The sequence below is a fragment of the Pongo abelii genome, chromosome 9 (assembly GCF_028885655.2).
Source record: "Pongo abelii isolate AG06213 chromosome 9, NHGRI_mPonAbe1-v2.0_pri, whole genome shotgun sequence".
NCBI lineage: Eukaryota > Metazoa > Chordata > Mammalia > Primates > Hominidae > Pongo > Pongo abelii.
In genome coordinates this window covers 77,899,072-77,913,111 of record NC_071994.2, presented here as the reverse complement: position 1 = coordinate 77,913,111, position 14,040 = coordinate 77,899,072, and the positions used below count along the sequence as shown (strand labels likewise).

At 41.4% G+C, this 14,040-nt stretch overlaps 1 protein-coding gene across 2 annotated transcripts in view; it reads right to left on the bottom strand.

Annotated features, from left to right (window-relative positions):
* Window positions 1–14,040, bottom strand: part of UVRAG (UV radiation resistance associated) — a 327,393-nt gene that overhangs the window by 282,476 nt on the left and 30,877 nt on the right. For both annotated transcript variants that reach the window (XM_002822260.4, XM_054524839.2), the window contains exon 2: window positions 5,553–5,670. In XM_002822260.4, the coding sequence (XP_002822306.1) occupies window positions 5,553–5,670 (118 nt within the window). The remainder of the gene's footprint in view (window positions 1–5,552; window positions 5,671–14,040) is intronic.

The following is a 14,040-nucleotide window of genomic DNA, read 5'->3' as shown; positions in this document are numbered from 1 at the left end:
CAGTGAGCTGAGACTGCGCCACTGCACTCCAGCCTGGGCAAGAGAGTGAGACTCCATCTCAAAAAAAAAAAAAAAAGGGAAAAAAGAAAGATCTGCGAGAAGGTGGAAGCACTAGTCATGTGAATAAGTGAAGGAAAAGTATCCAAGTCAAATGGCAAATGCAGAGGTCTTTAAGTTAGTTAAAACTAATGCATTCAAACAACAGCTACAAGTTCAGCTAGCTGGAACACAAACAGCTGGAAGAGTAGCAGAAAATTAGTTCAGAGAGGTAACCAAGAACCAGATCATGAAAGGCCTTCTAGGAAACCATAAGGATTTTAGCTTTTTCTGTGAATGAGATGGGTAGCCATGGGAGGGTTTTGAGGAGAGAAATAAAGGGATGTGACTTTCATTTTAACAGGATCTCAGTTGAGAACAGACTGAGGGAGTTGCATGAGCAGACAAACCTGTTAAATGTCTACTTCAACAATGTAGTTAAAAGATGACTGTGGTTTGAAGATAGCAAGAAGTGATTAGGTTATGCATATATTTTGATAGTAAGAGCCAAAAGTATAAGCTGAAAGACTGGATGTGAAATGTAAGAGAAAGAAGACAATCCAGGATAACTCCAAGTTTTTGGCCAAGGAAATGGAGTTGCCATTTTCTGATATAAGGAAGAATACAGGAGATGGATCACAGCTGGAACATCAGAAGCTCAGTTTTGAACATATCAAGTTTAAGTTACCTACTAGACTCCAAATGGAGCTGTAGAGTAGGCAACTGGATTATAGGTGTATGAGTTCAGAGGAAAGGTCAACAGGTGACATTTAAAACTTGAAGACTTGACCCAGGTTTGGTGGATCCTGCCTATAATCCCAGCACTTTGGGAACCAAGGCAAGTGGACTGCTTGAGTCCAGAAGTTTCAGACCAGCCTAGGCAACATGGCAAATCTCGGCTCTACAAACAACAGCAAAAAATTAGTCAGGCATGGTGGTGTGTGCCTGTAGTCCCAGCTACTCGGGAGGCTGAGGCGGGAGAATCACCTGAGCCCAAAAGGTTGAGGCTACAGTGAGCTGTGATTCTGCACTCCAACCTGGTTGACAGAGTGAGACTATGTCTCATAAAAAATAAATAAAAATAAATAAAACTATGAGACTTGAGTAAGATCACCAAATTAAGTAATATAGAGTTCATCTTCTGATGTACTGAAGACAGTCGGTATTCCAGGAGAGGGCAGGCACTTACATTTCATGGGTAAGAAAATAACTATGAAAAACAAACTAGAGGGCCGGGAGCAGTGGCTCATGCCTGTAATCTCAGCACTTTTGGAGGCCGAGGCAGGCGGATCACAAGGTCAGGAGATCGAGACTATCCTGGCTAACACGGTGAAACCCCGTCTCTACTAAAAATACAAAAAAATAGCCGTGCGTGGTGGCGGGCACCTGTAGTCCCAGCTACTCGGGAGGCTGAGGCAGGAGAATGGTGTGAACCCAGGAGGTGGAGCTTGCAGTGAGCTGGAATCGCGCCACTGCACTCCAGCCTGGGCAACAGAGTGAGACTCCACCTCAAAAAAATAAAAAATTCCAATTTTAACAAGAACCAAGTTTAGAACCTATCCATCCATTAACACAAGGCTTTGTTCTCTGGGGATATAATATTTCATTGGAAATAAGTAAACAATCTCCTAAAAGCACTACAAGAATGTCAAAAGTCAAAAAATTTCACACATCTCTTCTTAAATGTTACACATATTTTCTTTGGATCTGCTGTGAATTTAGCTGAAATAAAAGAAAAACTTAGAAACCAGCATTTCGGATATTCTTCCAATAAAAAACTGTCTTCTGACACTAAGAAATGTTACCACTAAACAGGTGGTATGGGTGGTTCATCAAGAAGAGTCAATTGGTCTCTTACCATGGTTGTTCTATACCAAGGACCAAACAATGATCATAAAATATTCATGTTTGTCATGACAGGTCCGACCAACAAGATACGACGGCATTAACTAGAATTACTAAAGAAAGGGCTTCTCATCTCCTCCTTTGGTAGTTAAAAGTTTGTAAAGCTCAACAAAGTTCATGAATAGGTTTCATTCAACCATGACATTTTGGAATGGGAGGAATGCTCCGAAATCACCAATCCCTTCATTTTAATGATAAATTAACTAAAGCTCGCAAGAGGGATTAAAGCACTCAAGAGGCTTGACAGCTAGTGCCAGATTCAACAGCAACACCAGACCCTGGACTTCCCCGTGCTCTGTCACCAGCTATTCCCTAACTGTGTTGAGGATTGGATTGAGATACCTCACTGAGATAACTTCAAAAAACAGTCAATGACAACTCCTAAATTCAAGATATAAGCTGAGCTAGAAGAGAGAAAAAACAAAAACAAAAAAGGCACTTTGCTTTCATCGTATCTCTAGACAAGTTTTTTAACATGATCATCGACCAGCCCCATGACTACTCTTTTTAGAAAACACTATTATGATTATTATAATTCTAATAATAATTGCTATCATTTTCCAAATCCCCAAAATGTGCTAAGTACTGGTGTTAATTACTATTATCAGAGGTAACACTGGGGCAAGAACACAGAAGTTTTGTTAAGATAACCAGGACTGATTATATAGAAACTCATCAAAAACTTAAAATACTTCGGCACTGTCATATATTGCTAGTGATATAACCAATTAGTGAGCAGTAGACTAAATGTTTTAAGGCCTACAAAAATGCTTAAACCCTTAAACCAAATAGTAGCCAAACTGTTTCATTTTCTTTCTGGACACATAGGAAGCCTACATTTCCCAGTCCCCTTTCCATCTAAAAAGGACAATTCAGGCCGGGCACAGTGGCTCACGTCTACAATCCCAGCATTTTGGGAGACTAAGATGGGCAGGTCACTTGAGGTCAGTAGCTCAAGACCAGCCTGGCCAACATGGTGAAACCCCATCTCTACAAAAAATACAAAAATTAGCTGGGTGTGGTGGCGCATGCCTGTAATGCCACCTTCTTGGGAGGCTGAGGCAGGAGAATCACTTGAACATGGGAGGCGGAGGTTGCAGTGAACCGAGATGGCACCACTGCACTCCAGCCTGGGCAAACAGACTGAGACTCCATCTCAAAAATAAATAAATAAAATAAAAAATAAAAAGGACAATGTAACTGATTTATGGCCAACAGAATGTAATGAAATTGATATGGACCATTTCCATTTAAAAACCTCCCACAAGTAATCCTTCTATCTCTGGCTGTGCCAGAGGCCATGTATTGAGGACACCAGCAGCCCAAACTAGAAGGAACCTGCATACCTGAGTCATCACTTAAAGGACAGCTGCCAAGATAGCACCTGATAAAGAACACCTACACTGGACTTAGTATAAGACATGTATTATGGTAAGCCACTAAGAGTTGTGGTATTTGTTACAGTAGCTAGCATTAATCATTCAGATGAATACAATTGCTTTAAAAATATGGAATGGGCTGGGCACAGTAGCTCACACCTGTAATCCCAGCATGTTGGGAGGCTGAGGCAGGTGTGGGATCACCGGAGGTCAGGAATTCAAGACCAGCCTGGCCAACATGACAAAACCCTGTCTCTACTAAAAATACAAATATCAGCTGGGTGTGGTGGCAGGCACCTGTAATCCCAGCTACTCAGGAGGCTGAGGCAGGAGAACTGCTTGAACCCAGGAGGCAGAGGTTGCAATGAGCCAAGATTGCACCATTGCACACCAGCCTGGGCGACAGAGCAAGACTCTGTCTCAAAAAAAATAATAATAAATAAATAAATAAACAAACAAATAAATAAATAAATCCATGCAATGGTTAGACTGAAAAGTGAGAATGAAATAAAATTACATGAGGATAGTGGAATTTAGAGTCCTTTTCCCATCCTTAAAAATTATTGCCAGGCGCAGTGGCACACCTGTAATCCCAGCACTTTGGGAGGCCGAGGCAGGCAGAGCTCAGGAGTTTGAGACCAGCCTGGCCAACATGGTGAAACCCCGTCTCTAATACAAAAGTTAGCCAGGCGTGGTGGCATGTGCCCGTAATCCCAGCTAATTGGGAGGCTGAGGCAGCAGAATCGCTTGAATCCAGGGAGGCAGAGGTTGCAGTGAGCTGAGATCACGCCATTGCACTCCAGCCTGGCTGGGTGACACAGCGAAACTCCGTCTTAGGGTGGGGCGGGTGGGAATTATTTTAAGGCTATTTACTCTGAAGGGGTTTCTTCACTGTATATTTCTTGACTCAATTTTTTAATAAGCAGATACTGGAATTGACATTTTAAAAAAAAGTTGTTAAACAATCACTGCTTTAAATAATCATTACAACTAAAAAGAGGTTAGGGACAGTGGCTCACACCTATAATCCCAGCACTTTGGGAGGCTGGGGCAGGAGCATAGCTTGTGTCCAGGAGTTGGAGACCAGCCCCAGAAACATAGTAGGACCCCGTTTCTACAAAAATTTTTTCAAAGTTAGCCTGGAGTGGCGTCTCACACCTGTAGTCCCAGCTACTTGGGAGATGGAGGCGGGAGGATCATTTGAGTCTGCGAGGTCAAAGCTGCAGTGAGCCATGATTGTGCCACTGCACTCTAGCCTGGGTGACAGGGTGAGATCCTATCTCGAAAATAAATAAATAAATAAATATCACTTGAATTTTTCATCTTTGCCACAGGACAAGATTCAAATAAGTCTCAGTACCTTTTGTTAAAATGATGTCACCTTTTGTCAGCATAAATAGATCTTTAATAACATCTTATTGAGATTGTTATGATCCTCATAAAAATCTATCTTGCCTACTTCATAAGACATCATTATCTTACATTATCTACATTATCTACATTATAAGACAAATGGGAAGAGTGAAGTTCCAAAAACCGTCATCTTTATCAAAAGTCACGTAGCTAGTGAGTAGCTGGGCTAGAACTAGTACGGAAGTATTTTCCATCATAATCCAACATTCCTATCATTTTACCATGCTTCCTCTCTTATACCATCCCACCTAAGCCAACTGATTATGTCTCAGTGCCTCTCATCTAATATGCATTCTGAAGGTGGTTGTGATTTTTAATCAAATATTTGGTCTACTCTTAGAATTTTCACTTATAGAAGAATCCACAGTACAATATATAAAACTGAATTAGAGAAAACCATGCCATTCTTCTGAAAAAGATCCCATATATACAGGGAATTACAGATACGAGAAGATATAAACCAGGTCCCTATTTTACCATAATATTAAAGAAAAGAAATTTATTACATTTTTATAAAAGTAAAATTACTACAGGATACTGGATTCAATCTACTTGAAATGCTAGCTGCTAGACCATTAATAGCTAACATTCATAAAGGAATGATAAACTTATCAACGTAAGGCTCAGTTATCTGAAAGAACTATCCAATTGCCATCTTTCTTTAGTATACATCCCAACCGCTCATGAGATATTTTCAGACAGCATAACAATTTAGGTTTCCAAGAAGCCACAACAGCAGGAGGCACTGAGAATCACTTGTGTTACAAAAAAAATAAAAATAGAACAATCTGTGGGTAGTAAGACCACAGATCCCCTTACCTTTATATATCTTTTCAGTACTACACAAGTGAAGTGTAAAGTAGGTATCAAGGAGCTGATGGCCATTTCTATTAACAATGTTCCGGGCAGCAATGTTCCGAAGATGTCGAAGACGCCGCTGAAAAATAACAACAAAAACAGAAGGCATTCAGCTTTTTCCTCCTATAAAATTTTCTGGAAGTTGCAGTTCTATAATGAAATGTAATAGGTTGTCTCAGTCATTTATTTATTGAGCCAGAAACCATAACCCAGTCTCTTATTTATGCCTCAGCATCCCCTCTGTCAAACAGGAATTATACCTGCCCTATCTCATTTACAAGGTGGTTGGAGAATGAAGTGACAATAGACATGAAATATTTTTGAAAAGGACCAATGTTATATAAGTGCTATATACCCGCATAATAGCATTAGTGTTCCCTGGAACATAAACTAAGTAGTAATTTGCTTTTCTCCACAGAGGGATTCTGATAGACACGTAAAATCCATCTCATACCAACAGATAATCACCAGTTAACACATACACCCACCCCTGATGCTAGTTCAGTCTAGATGCCAGATTATCTACACAAGCAGGAAAACGAGGCCACAGCCAAAAAATAAAAATAGTGACTCACTGGTCACTCCATCCACCCCATCCAGCCAATAAAGCAACTGTTGTGAGCTTCCATTCAATTCTCATTTCACCAGTCTCAATTTCCTAATCAGGCCTCCTTCCTAACAATTTCTCCAACCAGACTCTTTAATGATTTGAAATCACAAGTTTGGAAATGCAAAAGCTTCATAAGCAATAGTAGAAATCAACAAAAATACAAAATAAGCTTAAGGGATAGCCAAATCAACTTATATATCAAAAAGAGAATGTTGGCAACGCTGAAGTCTGGGCACAGCAGATTCATCCCCAAAAGCTAGTTCCCTATGTCAGATCATTATCTTCAGAGACTTAAAAATAGAAACCAAGTGATCACACTTAAAAGGTGCTTAAAGCTCTCCCTCAGACTGAAAGCCAGTTCACTCTCCTGAGGTAAGTCCACTTTCAATTACAGGCACAGTCAGCCAAAAGAGCCCAGGTCTTTTTCCCGTGCACATACCAACCCAATCCTTTCTCCCAATCTAGAGATTAAGATTCTTTCAGAGAGAAGGTTATTGTCTAATAAATTTGTTTAATCTTCTAAGTATGAAAAGCCTCAAATGTATTTACAAAAAGTTTCCTGGGCTTACTCTAAAAGACTCATTTTTCCACAATCTGCCAATGGTTTCCATTTCACACCCTGGATTACAGCAACAATTTTCTCCTGCTACACACTTTTCATTAGCCCTTCAGTCAAAACTTTAAAAACAGGAACCACTAATTATCTGCATACAATAATCACATCTATTTTGCTATAAGATTACAATCCTGCTCCTCTGTTCAAAGACGTGAAAACATCTGGACTATCTGGGATAATGTACAAAAACTTCCCATCATTGTGTTCAAAGCCCTCTACAGTCTGACTTCTCTATATACCATCCTTACTTCCCACCAGATCTTCCACAAACCCAACCCCTCAGTCACACATGACTGCTTAAGGCCCATCAAAAAGACCACGCACTTTCCTAGCTCCATGCATTTGCTGACGGTAGACCTCAATGCCATCCCGCTCTTTAAGGAGATCCTATGCATATTTCAAAGTTTAGGAAAGAAGATTCCTGCCCTTCCTGATTTTCCAACTGAAACTGAGGCAGGAGAATAGGGTCTCCAGGGACCTAAGGCCACCCTAGAACTAAATCTAAAGGAAAACCCCAACTTCCCATGCCTAAGTAACAAAAGGACCAAAGGCTACGCCCTTTGCAAACCCCCCAATCTGATTGGGTGCTTTCCATAACCAATCAGATGCTTGCATAGGAGTGGAACTTCGTAACTTCAACCTCTGATTGCAGGCTACCACCTCATTTGCATGCTGCAAACACCAAGTGGCCAATGGGAAACCTCTGGGGGGTATCTGGGCCCTAGAAGATTCTGTAAGGGGGCTCTTGAGGGGCTGCCCAGGCCCGCTCCCACCTTGTTGAGTGTACTTTCATTCTCAATAAATATCTGCTTTCATTGCTTCATTCTTTGCTTGCTTTGCTGTGAATTTTGTCCAATTCTTTGTTCAAAACACCTAGAACCTGGAGAACTTTCAGTCAAGACCCGCTACCGGTAACAAAATTAGTTGCTCCCTTATTAGGACAAATAAGAACTTTGCTTCTATCTCTACTATAGCATTTATTTTGTTCGGCCTTTATTACAGTTAGTTGTTTACCGTTATCTTCCCTATTAATCTAGCATTAAAAGGCTTGATAGAAACCACTACCATCACTGTACTGTTAGCATTTATTAAATGTTTACCCTGTGTCCTGTACTGTGCTAAATATGTGCTTCATACATGTGATCATTTAATTCTCATAACAACCCTACAAGGTTAACTATTACTCATTATCTTTTTTTTTTTTTTTTGAGACGGAGTCTCGCTCTGTCGCCCAGGCTGGAGTGCAGTGGCGCAATCTCGGCTCTCTGCAAGCTCCGCCTCCCGGGTTCACGCCATTCTCCTGCCTCAGCCTCCCAAGTAGCAAGGGACTACAGGCACCCGGCTAATTTTTTTATATTTTTAGTAGAGACGGGGTTTCACTGTGTTAGCCAGGATGGTCTCAATCTTCTGACCTCATGATCCGCCCGCCTTGGCCTCCCAAAGTGCTGGGATTACAGGTGTGAGCCACCACCCGCCCGTGCATCATTATTCATTTCTTTATCTCAACATTTTTTGTTTTCTTTTGAGAGGGAGTCTCGCTCTGTCTCGCCCAGGCTGGAGCGCAATGGCGCGATGTAAGTTCACTGCAGCCTCTGCATCCTGGGTTCAAGTGATTCTCCTGTCTCAGGCTCCCAAGTAGCTGGGACTACAGGCATGTGCCACCACACTTGGCTAATTTTGTATTTTTAGTAGAGACAGGGTTTCACCATGTTGGCCAGGCTGGTCTCTCGAACTCCTGACCTCAGGTGATCGACCTGCCGCAGCTCCCCAAAGTGCTGAGATTACAGTTGTGAGCCACCACACCCAGCCTAGCCTTACATTTCTAAGTAACCAAATATAAAACAAAGAAAATAATAAATGTCAGGAGATATCAGCCTCCCAAAAGCGCTGGGATTACAGGCGTGAGCCACCGCGCCCAGCCACTAATAAACTCTTTATGGGTAAATTACTGATGCAATCTTGGTGAAAGGCAGTAAGTGTACATGTAAACCCTCTTGTGCCCTAGGTCTTGCCTTCTTTTTTAATAACATTCATTCCAGAGCCAGGCACAGTGGCTCATAACTGTAATCCCAGCACTTTGGGAGGCCAAAGCAAGAGGATCACTTGAGCCCAGGAGTTCAAGATCAGCCTAGGCAACAACAGAATGAGACCCTATCTCTAGAAAAAATAAAAATAAATTAGCTGGGCTGGGCACAGTGGCTCATACCTGTAATACTAGCACTTTGGGAGGCCAAGGTGGGTGGATCATTTGAGGTCAAGAGTTCAAGACCAGCCTGGCCAATATGGTGAAACCCCGTCTCTACTAAAGATACAGAAGTTAGCCAAGCGTGGTGGCACACACCTGTAATCTCAGCTACTTGGGAGGCTGAGGCAGGAGAATCACTTGAACCCCAGAGTTGGAGGTTGCAGTAAGCCGAGATCATGCCACTGCACTCCAGCCTGGGCAACAGAATGAGTGAGACTCCATCTCAAGAAAACAAAAGAACAGGCCGGGCACGGTGGCTCATGCCTGTAATCCCAGCACTTTGGGAGGCCAAGGTGGGTGGATCACCTGAGGTCAGGAGTTCGAGACCAGCCTGGCTAACATGGCGAAACCCCATCTCTACTAAAAATACAAAAAATTAGCTGGGCGTGGTGGCACACACCTGTAATCACAGCTACTCAGGAGGCTGAGGCAGGAGAATCGCCTGAACAAGGGAGGCAGAGGTTGCAGTGAGCTGAGATCATGTCACTGCGCTGTAGCCTATGCGACACAGCAAGACTCCGTCTCAAAAAAAAAAAATGAAAGAACAAAGTCAGAAAACTGACATTACTATAAAGCTACAGTAATCAAGGCAGGATGGTATCGGCAAAAGAAGAGACAGATGAGAATGGAATAGAGAGCCCAGAAATACACTTACACAAATACAGTCAACTATTCTTTGATAAAGGCTCAAAGACAATTCAAAGACAACAGCCAAGTCTTTTCAACAAATGGTGCTGAAAGTGGACATTCACATGCAAAAAAAAAAAAAAAAAAGAATGTAGACACAGATTTATACTTTTCACAAAAATTAACTTAAAATGAATCAGAGACCTCAGTGAAAATGCAAAACTATAAAACTCCTAGAAGATAACATAGGAAAAAATTTTGGTGATCTTGGGTTTGTGATGACTTTCTAGATACAACACCAAAGGCATAATTCATAAAAGATGAAACTGATAAGTAGGACTTAATTAAAATTTAAAACTTGGTTTTTCTTAGGCCTTGCAATGGTTCTGAGTGGTCTGAAACCCTTACTTGATTCTGATGCCCACCTACCAGATGGTTGGAGAACACAGTGCACTTCACATCTAAGAACTTGCCTAATGACTGAAACGCGGTAAGTCTTAATAACACTTTTAGCCTATAGGAAATCCTCAAAGCTCATCCTTCAACTGTTCTCGAGTATGAGGTCTAGTGGCACTTCACATCCTAGAGGCACCATCGAGCATAAATATCAATGCTTTGATCTTTTCTAAACAGAATTACTGGTCTGTTTAGAATTAATGGTCCAGCTACAGATATTTAAGCCAAACTTTTTTATGATCTAAATTGGTTCAAATATCTCAGGAAAGTCAAAACATTATAAGTAATTAAAATTTAAATTTACACAAAAAAATTAAAATTTACACAAACTTTGGAATTACTCTTTAAGATAACATTCTATGCAGTTTTCTTTTTCTTTCATGTCTGTGACATAACTTCCTAAGATCTGCTAACTTTTTTTTTTTGGCAACTTTTAGGCTCAAGAGGTACATATACAGGTTTTGTTACATGGGTAAACTGCATGTCTCAGGGTTTGGGGTACAGATAATTTTCTCACCCAGGTAATCAGCATAATGCCCAATAGCTAGTTTTTAAATCCTCACTGTCTTCTCATGCTCCACCCCTCAAATAGGCCCCAGTATCTACTATTTCCTTCTTTGTGTCCATGTGTACTTATAAAGGAGAACATGAGATTTTTGGTTTTCTGCTCCTACTTATAAGGGAGAACATGCATGAAGTTTTTGGTTTTCTGCTCCTGCATTAATTCACTTAGGATAATAGAATCCAGCTCCAACCATGTTGCTGCAAAGGCCATGATCTCATTCTTTTTTCTGGCTGTGTAGTATTCCATGGTGTATATGTATCACATTTTCTTTAACCAGTCCACCATTGATGGGCATCTAGGTTGATGCCATGTCTTTGCTATTGTGAATAGTCATGTGGTCAAGCAATCTCCAGAAACTTCCTCAAATGCTCTACTTTATACTTTCACAGTTATAAAATGCTCTTTGTGCATTATACTACAGTGGTAGCTTTAGGTGGCTGAGTTGTGCTCTAGAAATATCCATCCCCGGGGCTGAATAGGGGATTTTAATTTTTAAATTAACATGGCTTTAAAATATCTGAAACACTACCTATCACATCCTTATATAAAGGTTAAAAACATTCACTAACATACAAAATCAAAACCTATTCAGCTTTCATTTAGGAGATAGATTATAGGGCACAATTCGACTACCTGAAATGTTGGGAGTGGGCAAAAGAGCAATATGACCCTAAATTCCTTAACTTTTTATAAATCTTTCAAATACAAATTCTAACGCAAGACTTAAGTGGTATGCATAGTAAATTTGAAACATCTGGCTGGTCATGGTGGTTTACACCTGTAATCCCAGCACTTTGGGAGGCCAAGGAGGGCACATCGCTTGAGCCCAGGAGTTTAAGACCAGCCTGGGCAACATGGCAAAACTGCATCTCCACAAAAATTAGTTGGGCATAGTGGCGCATGAATGTAGTTCCAGCTACCCAGGAAGCTGAGGTGCAAGAATCACCCAAGCCCAGGAGGCCAAGGCTGCAGTGAGCCATGATGGCACCACTGTACTCCAGACTGGGCAACACAGTGAGGCCTTGTCTCAAAAACAAAAAAAAAAGAAAAGAAAAGAAAAGAGAAACATCTACTTTAGTAAAAAAAAAAAAAAAAAAAAAAAAAATTAGTATTACAATCATACTCATTAGTATGACTGTAAACCAGTGCTTCCAAAAAACCTAGAATAGCTGTTTTTCTTCTTAATACCAGTAATTTTCTTAGAAAGCTGCTTTAGGCTGGGCGCAGTGGCTCACGCCTGTAATCCCAGCACTTTGGGAGGCCGAGGCAGGCAGATCACGAGGTCAGGAGATCGAGACCATCCTGGTTAACACAGTGAAACCCCGTCTCTACTAAAAATACAAAAAATTAGCCAGGCATGGTGGCGGGCGCCTGTAGTCCCAGCTACTGGGAGACTGAGGCAGGAGAATGGCGTGAACCCAGGAGGCGGAGCTTGCAGTGAGCCAAAATAGTGCCACTGCACTCCAGCCTGGGCGACAGAGTGAGACTCTGCCTCAAAAAAAAAAAAAAAAAAAAGGAAAAAGAAATCTGCTTTAAAACTTAACGGTAGAATACAAACAACTTTTTTATATTTTTGTTTGTTTTGTTTATAGCCTTGTAGATCCATAGTCCAGTAGAGTTAACTCTACCTGCAGCATCAGGGATGTTCATACAATTCAGCTCAGGCCAATCAATCAGCACATTATATTCCCCTGATCATAACATATGATCCAATTAGGGCTAACGAAAGATCCAACCCAGAAATTAAACTGTTGAGAGTTCTTTTTTTTGTTTTTTTTTAGATGGAGTCTTGCTCTGTCACCCAGGCTGGAGTGCAGTGGCGCAATCTCAGCTCACTGCAACCTGTGCCTCCTGGGCTCAAGCGATTCTCCTGCCTCAGCCTCCTGAGTTGCTGGGACTACAGGCGCCCGCCACCACACCCAGGTAATTTTTGTATCTTTTGTATAGACGGGGTTTTGCCATTTTGGCCAGGCTGGTCTCGTACTCCTGACCTCAAATGATCCACCTGCCTCAGCCTCCCAAAGTGCTGGGATTACAGGCATGAGCCACTGAGCCCACCATGAGTTCTTTTTTGCCCCTACTGGCCCTGAACCTAGAAGGACATAGGGCTAGAGATCCTGTCAGCCATCTTTCTATCACAGTGAAACCAGAGAATGAAACCAACAAGGAAGACAGCAGAGTCAAGAGATGTGGGATTCCGATCCTGCTGACACAATCTAAGCCTGGATCAAACTATACTTAAAATGAGTACTATGATGGCAAACATCAGCCCATCCCTTTAAAACTGTCAAAGATTACAACTAGGGAAACAACTTATACTGTAATGTTTATTAAGGATTTATCCCATGGCTGGTTAGTAGATGAAGAGTAACATTCTAAATTAGTGGCAAGATAAAAGAAATGTTTCACTTTGTTAAACATACCCATATTTTAGAAAATGATCAGTTCTGTAGGGTCAATCTATATTTGTTGATACAGTTTTGAACCTTAATACAGGGGAAAGCAAGGCTTTAAAAAACCGGTCAGATCACACACCAGAACTGACAGAACTCAAAGCCATTTTCAGTAGTGAAATATTTTACCTTTCCCTTGCATGCATCTAAAATTCTCTGGCTTCTGAGGTATATTAATGACCAAAGAGAACTGATGTGCCCTTAATCTTGTTCTGCATCAAGCATTGGAGAGTGATCCACAGAGGCTGATAACCAAAAGACAAGGAAATGGCTCCCATTCACCCTCCCTTGCTGGATCACTTGCTTAAAAAACAAAAGTAGTATGGTTCTTAAAATAATTACTCCATAAATCCCCACCATCACCAAACTAAACCATCTCACACACAACTTTCACAACTCCCAGGGCCACAAGGAAGTAACTTCTAAATCGAGTTTGAGTCTGATTTGCTTAACCTATAAGAGTTATTACACATCAATAATGTAACCAATAATCAATAACCTAGAGACCAATGAAAAAGGGGCAAAGGATATGAAAAGGCAGGTCAGGCCAGGTACGGTGGCTCATGCCTGTAATCCCAGCACTTTGGGAGGCTGAGGCAAGCAGATCACAAGGTCAGGAGTTCAAGACCAGCCTGGGCAACATGGTGAAACCTCATTTCTACTAAAAATACAAAAATTAGCTGAGAATGGTGGTGGGCGCCTGTAATCCCAAGTACTCGGGAGGTTGAGGCAGGAGAATCGTTTGAACCCAGGAGGGGGAGGTTGCAATGAGCCGAGATCGCACCATTGCACTCCAGCCTGGGTGACAGGGTGAGACTCCATCTCAAAAAAAAAAAAAAAGAAAAGAAAAAAGAAAAAGCAGGTCACAGTAAAAGGA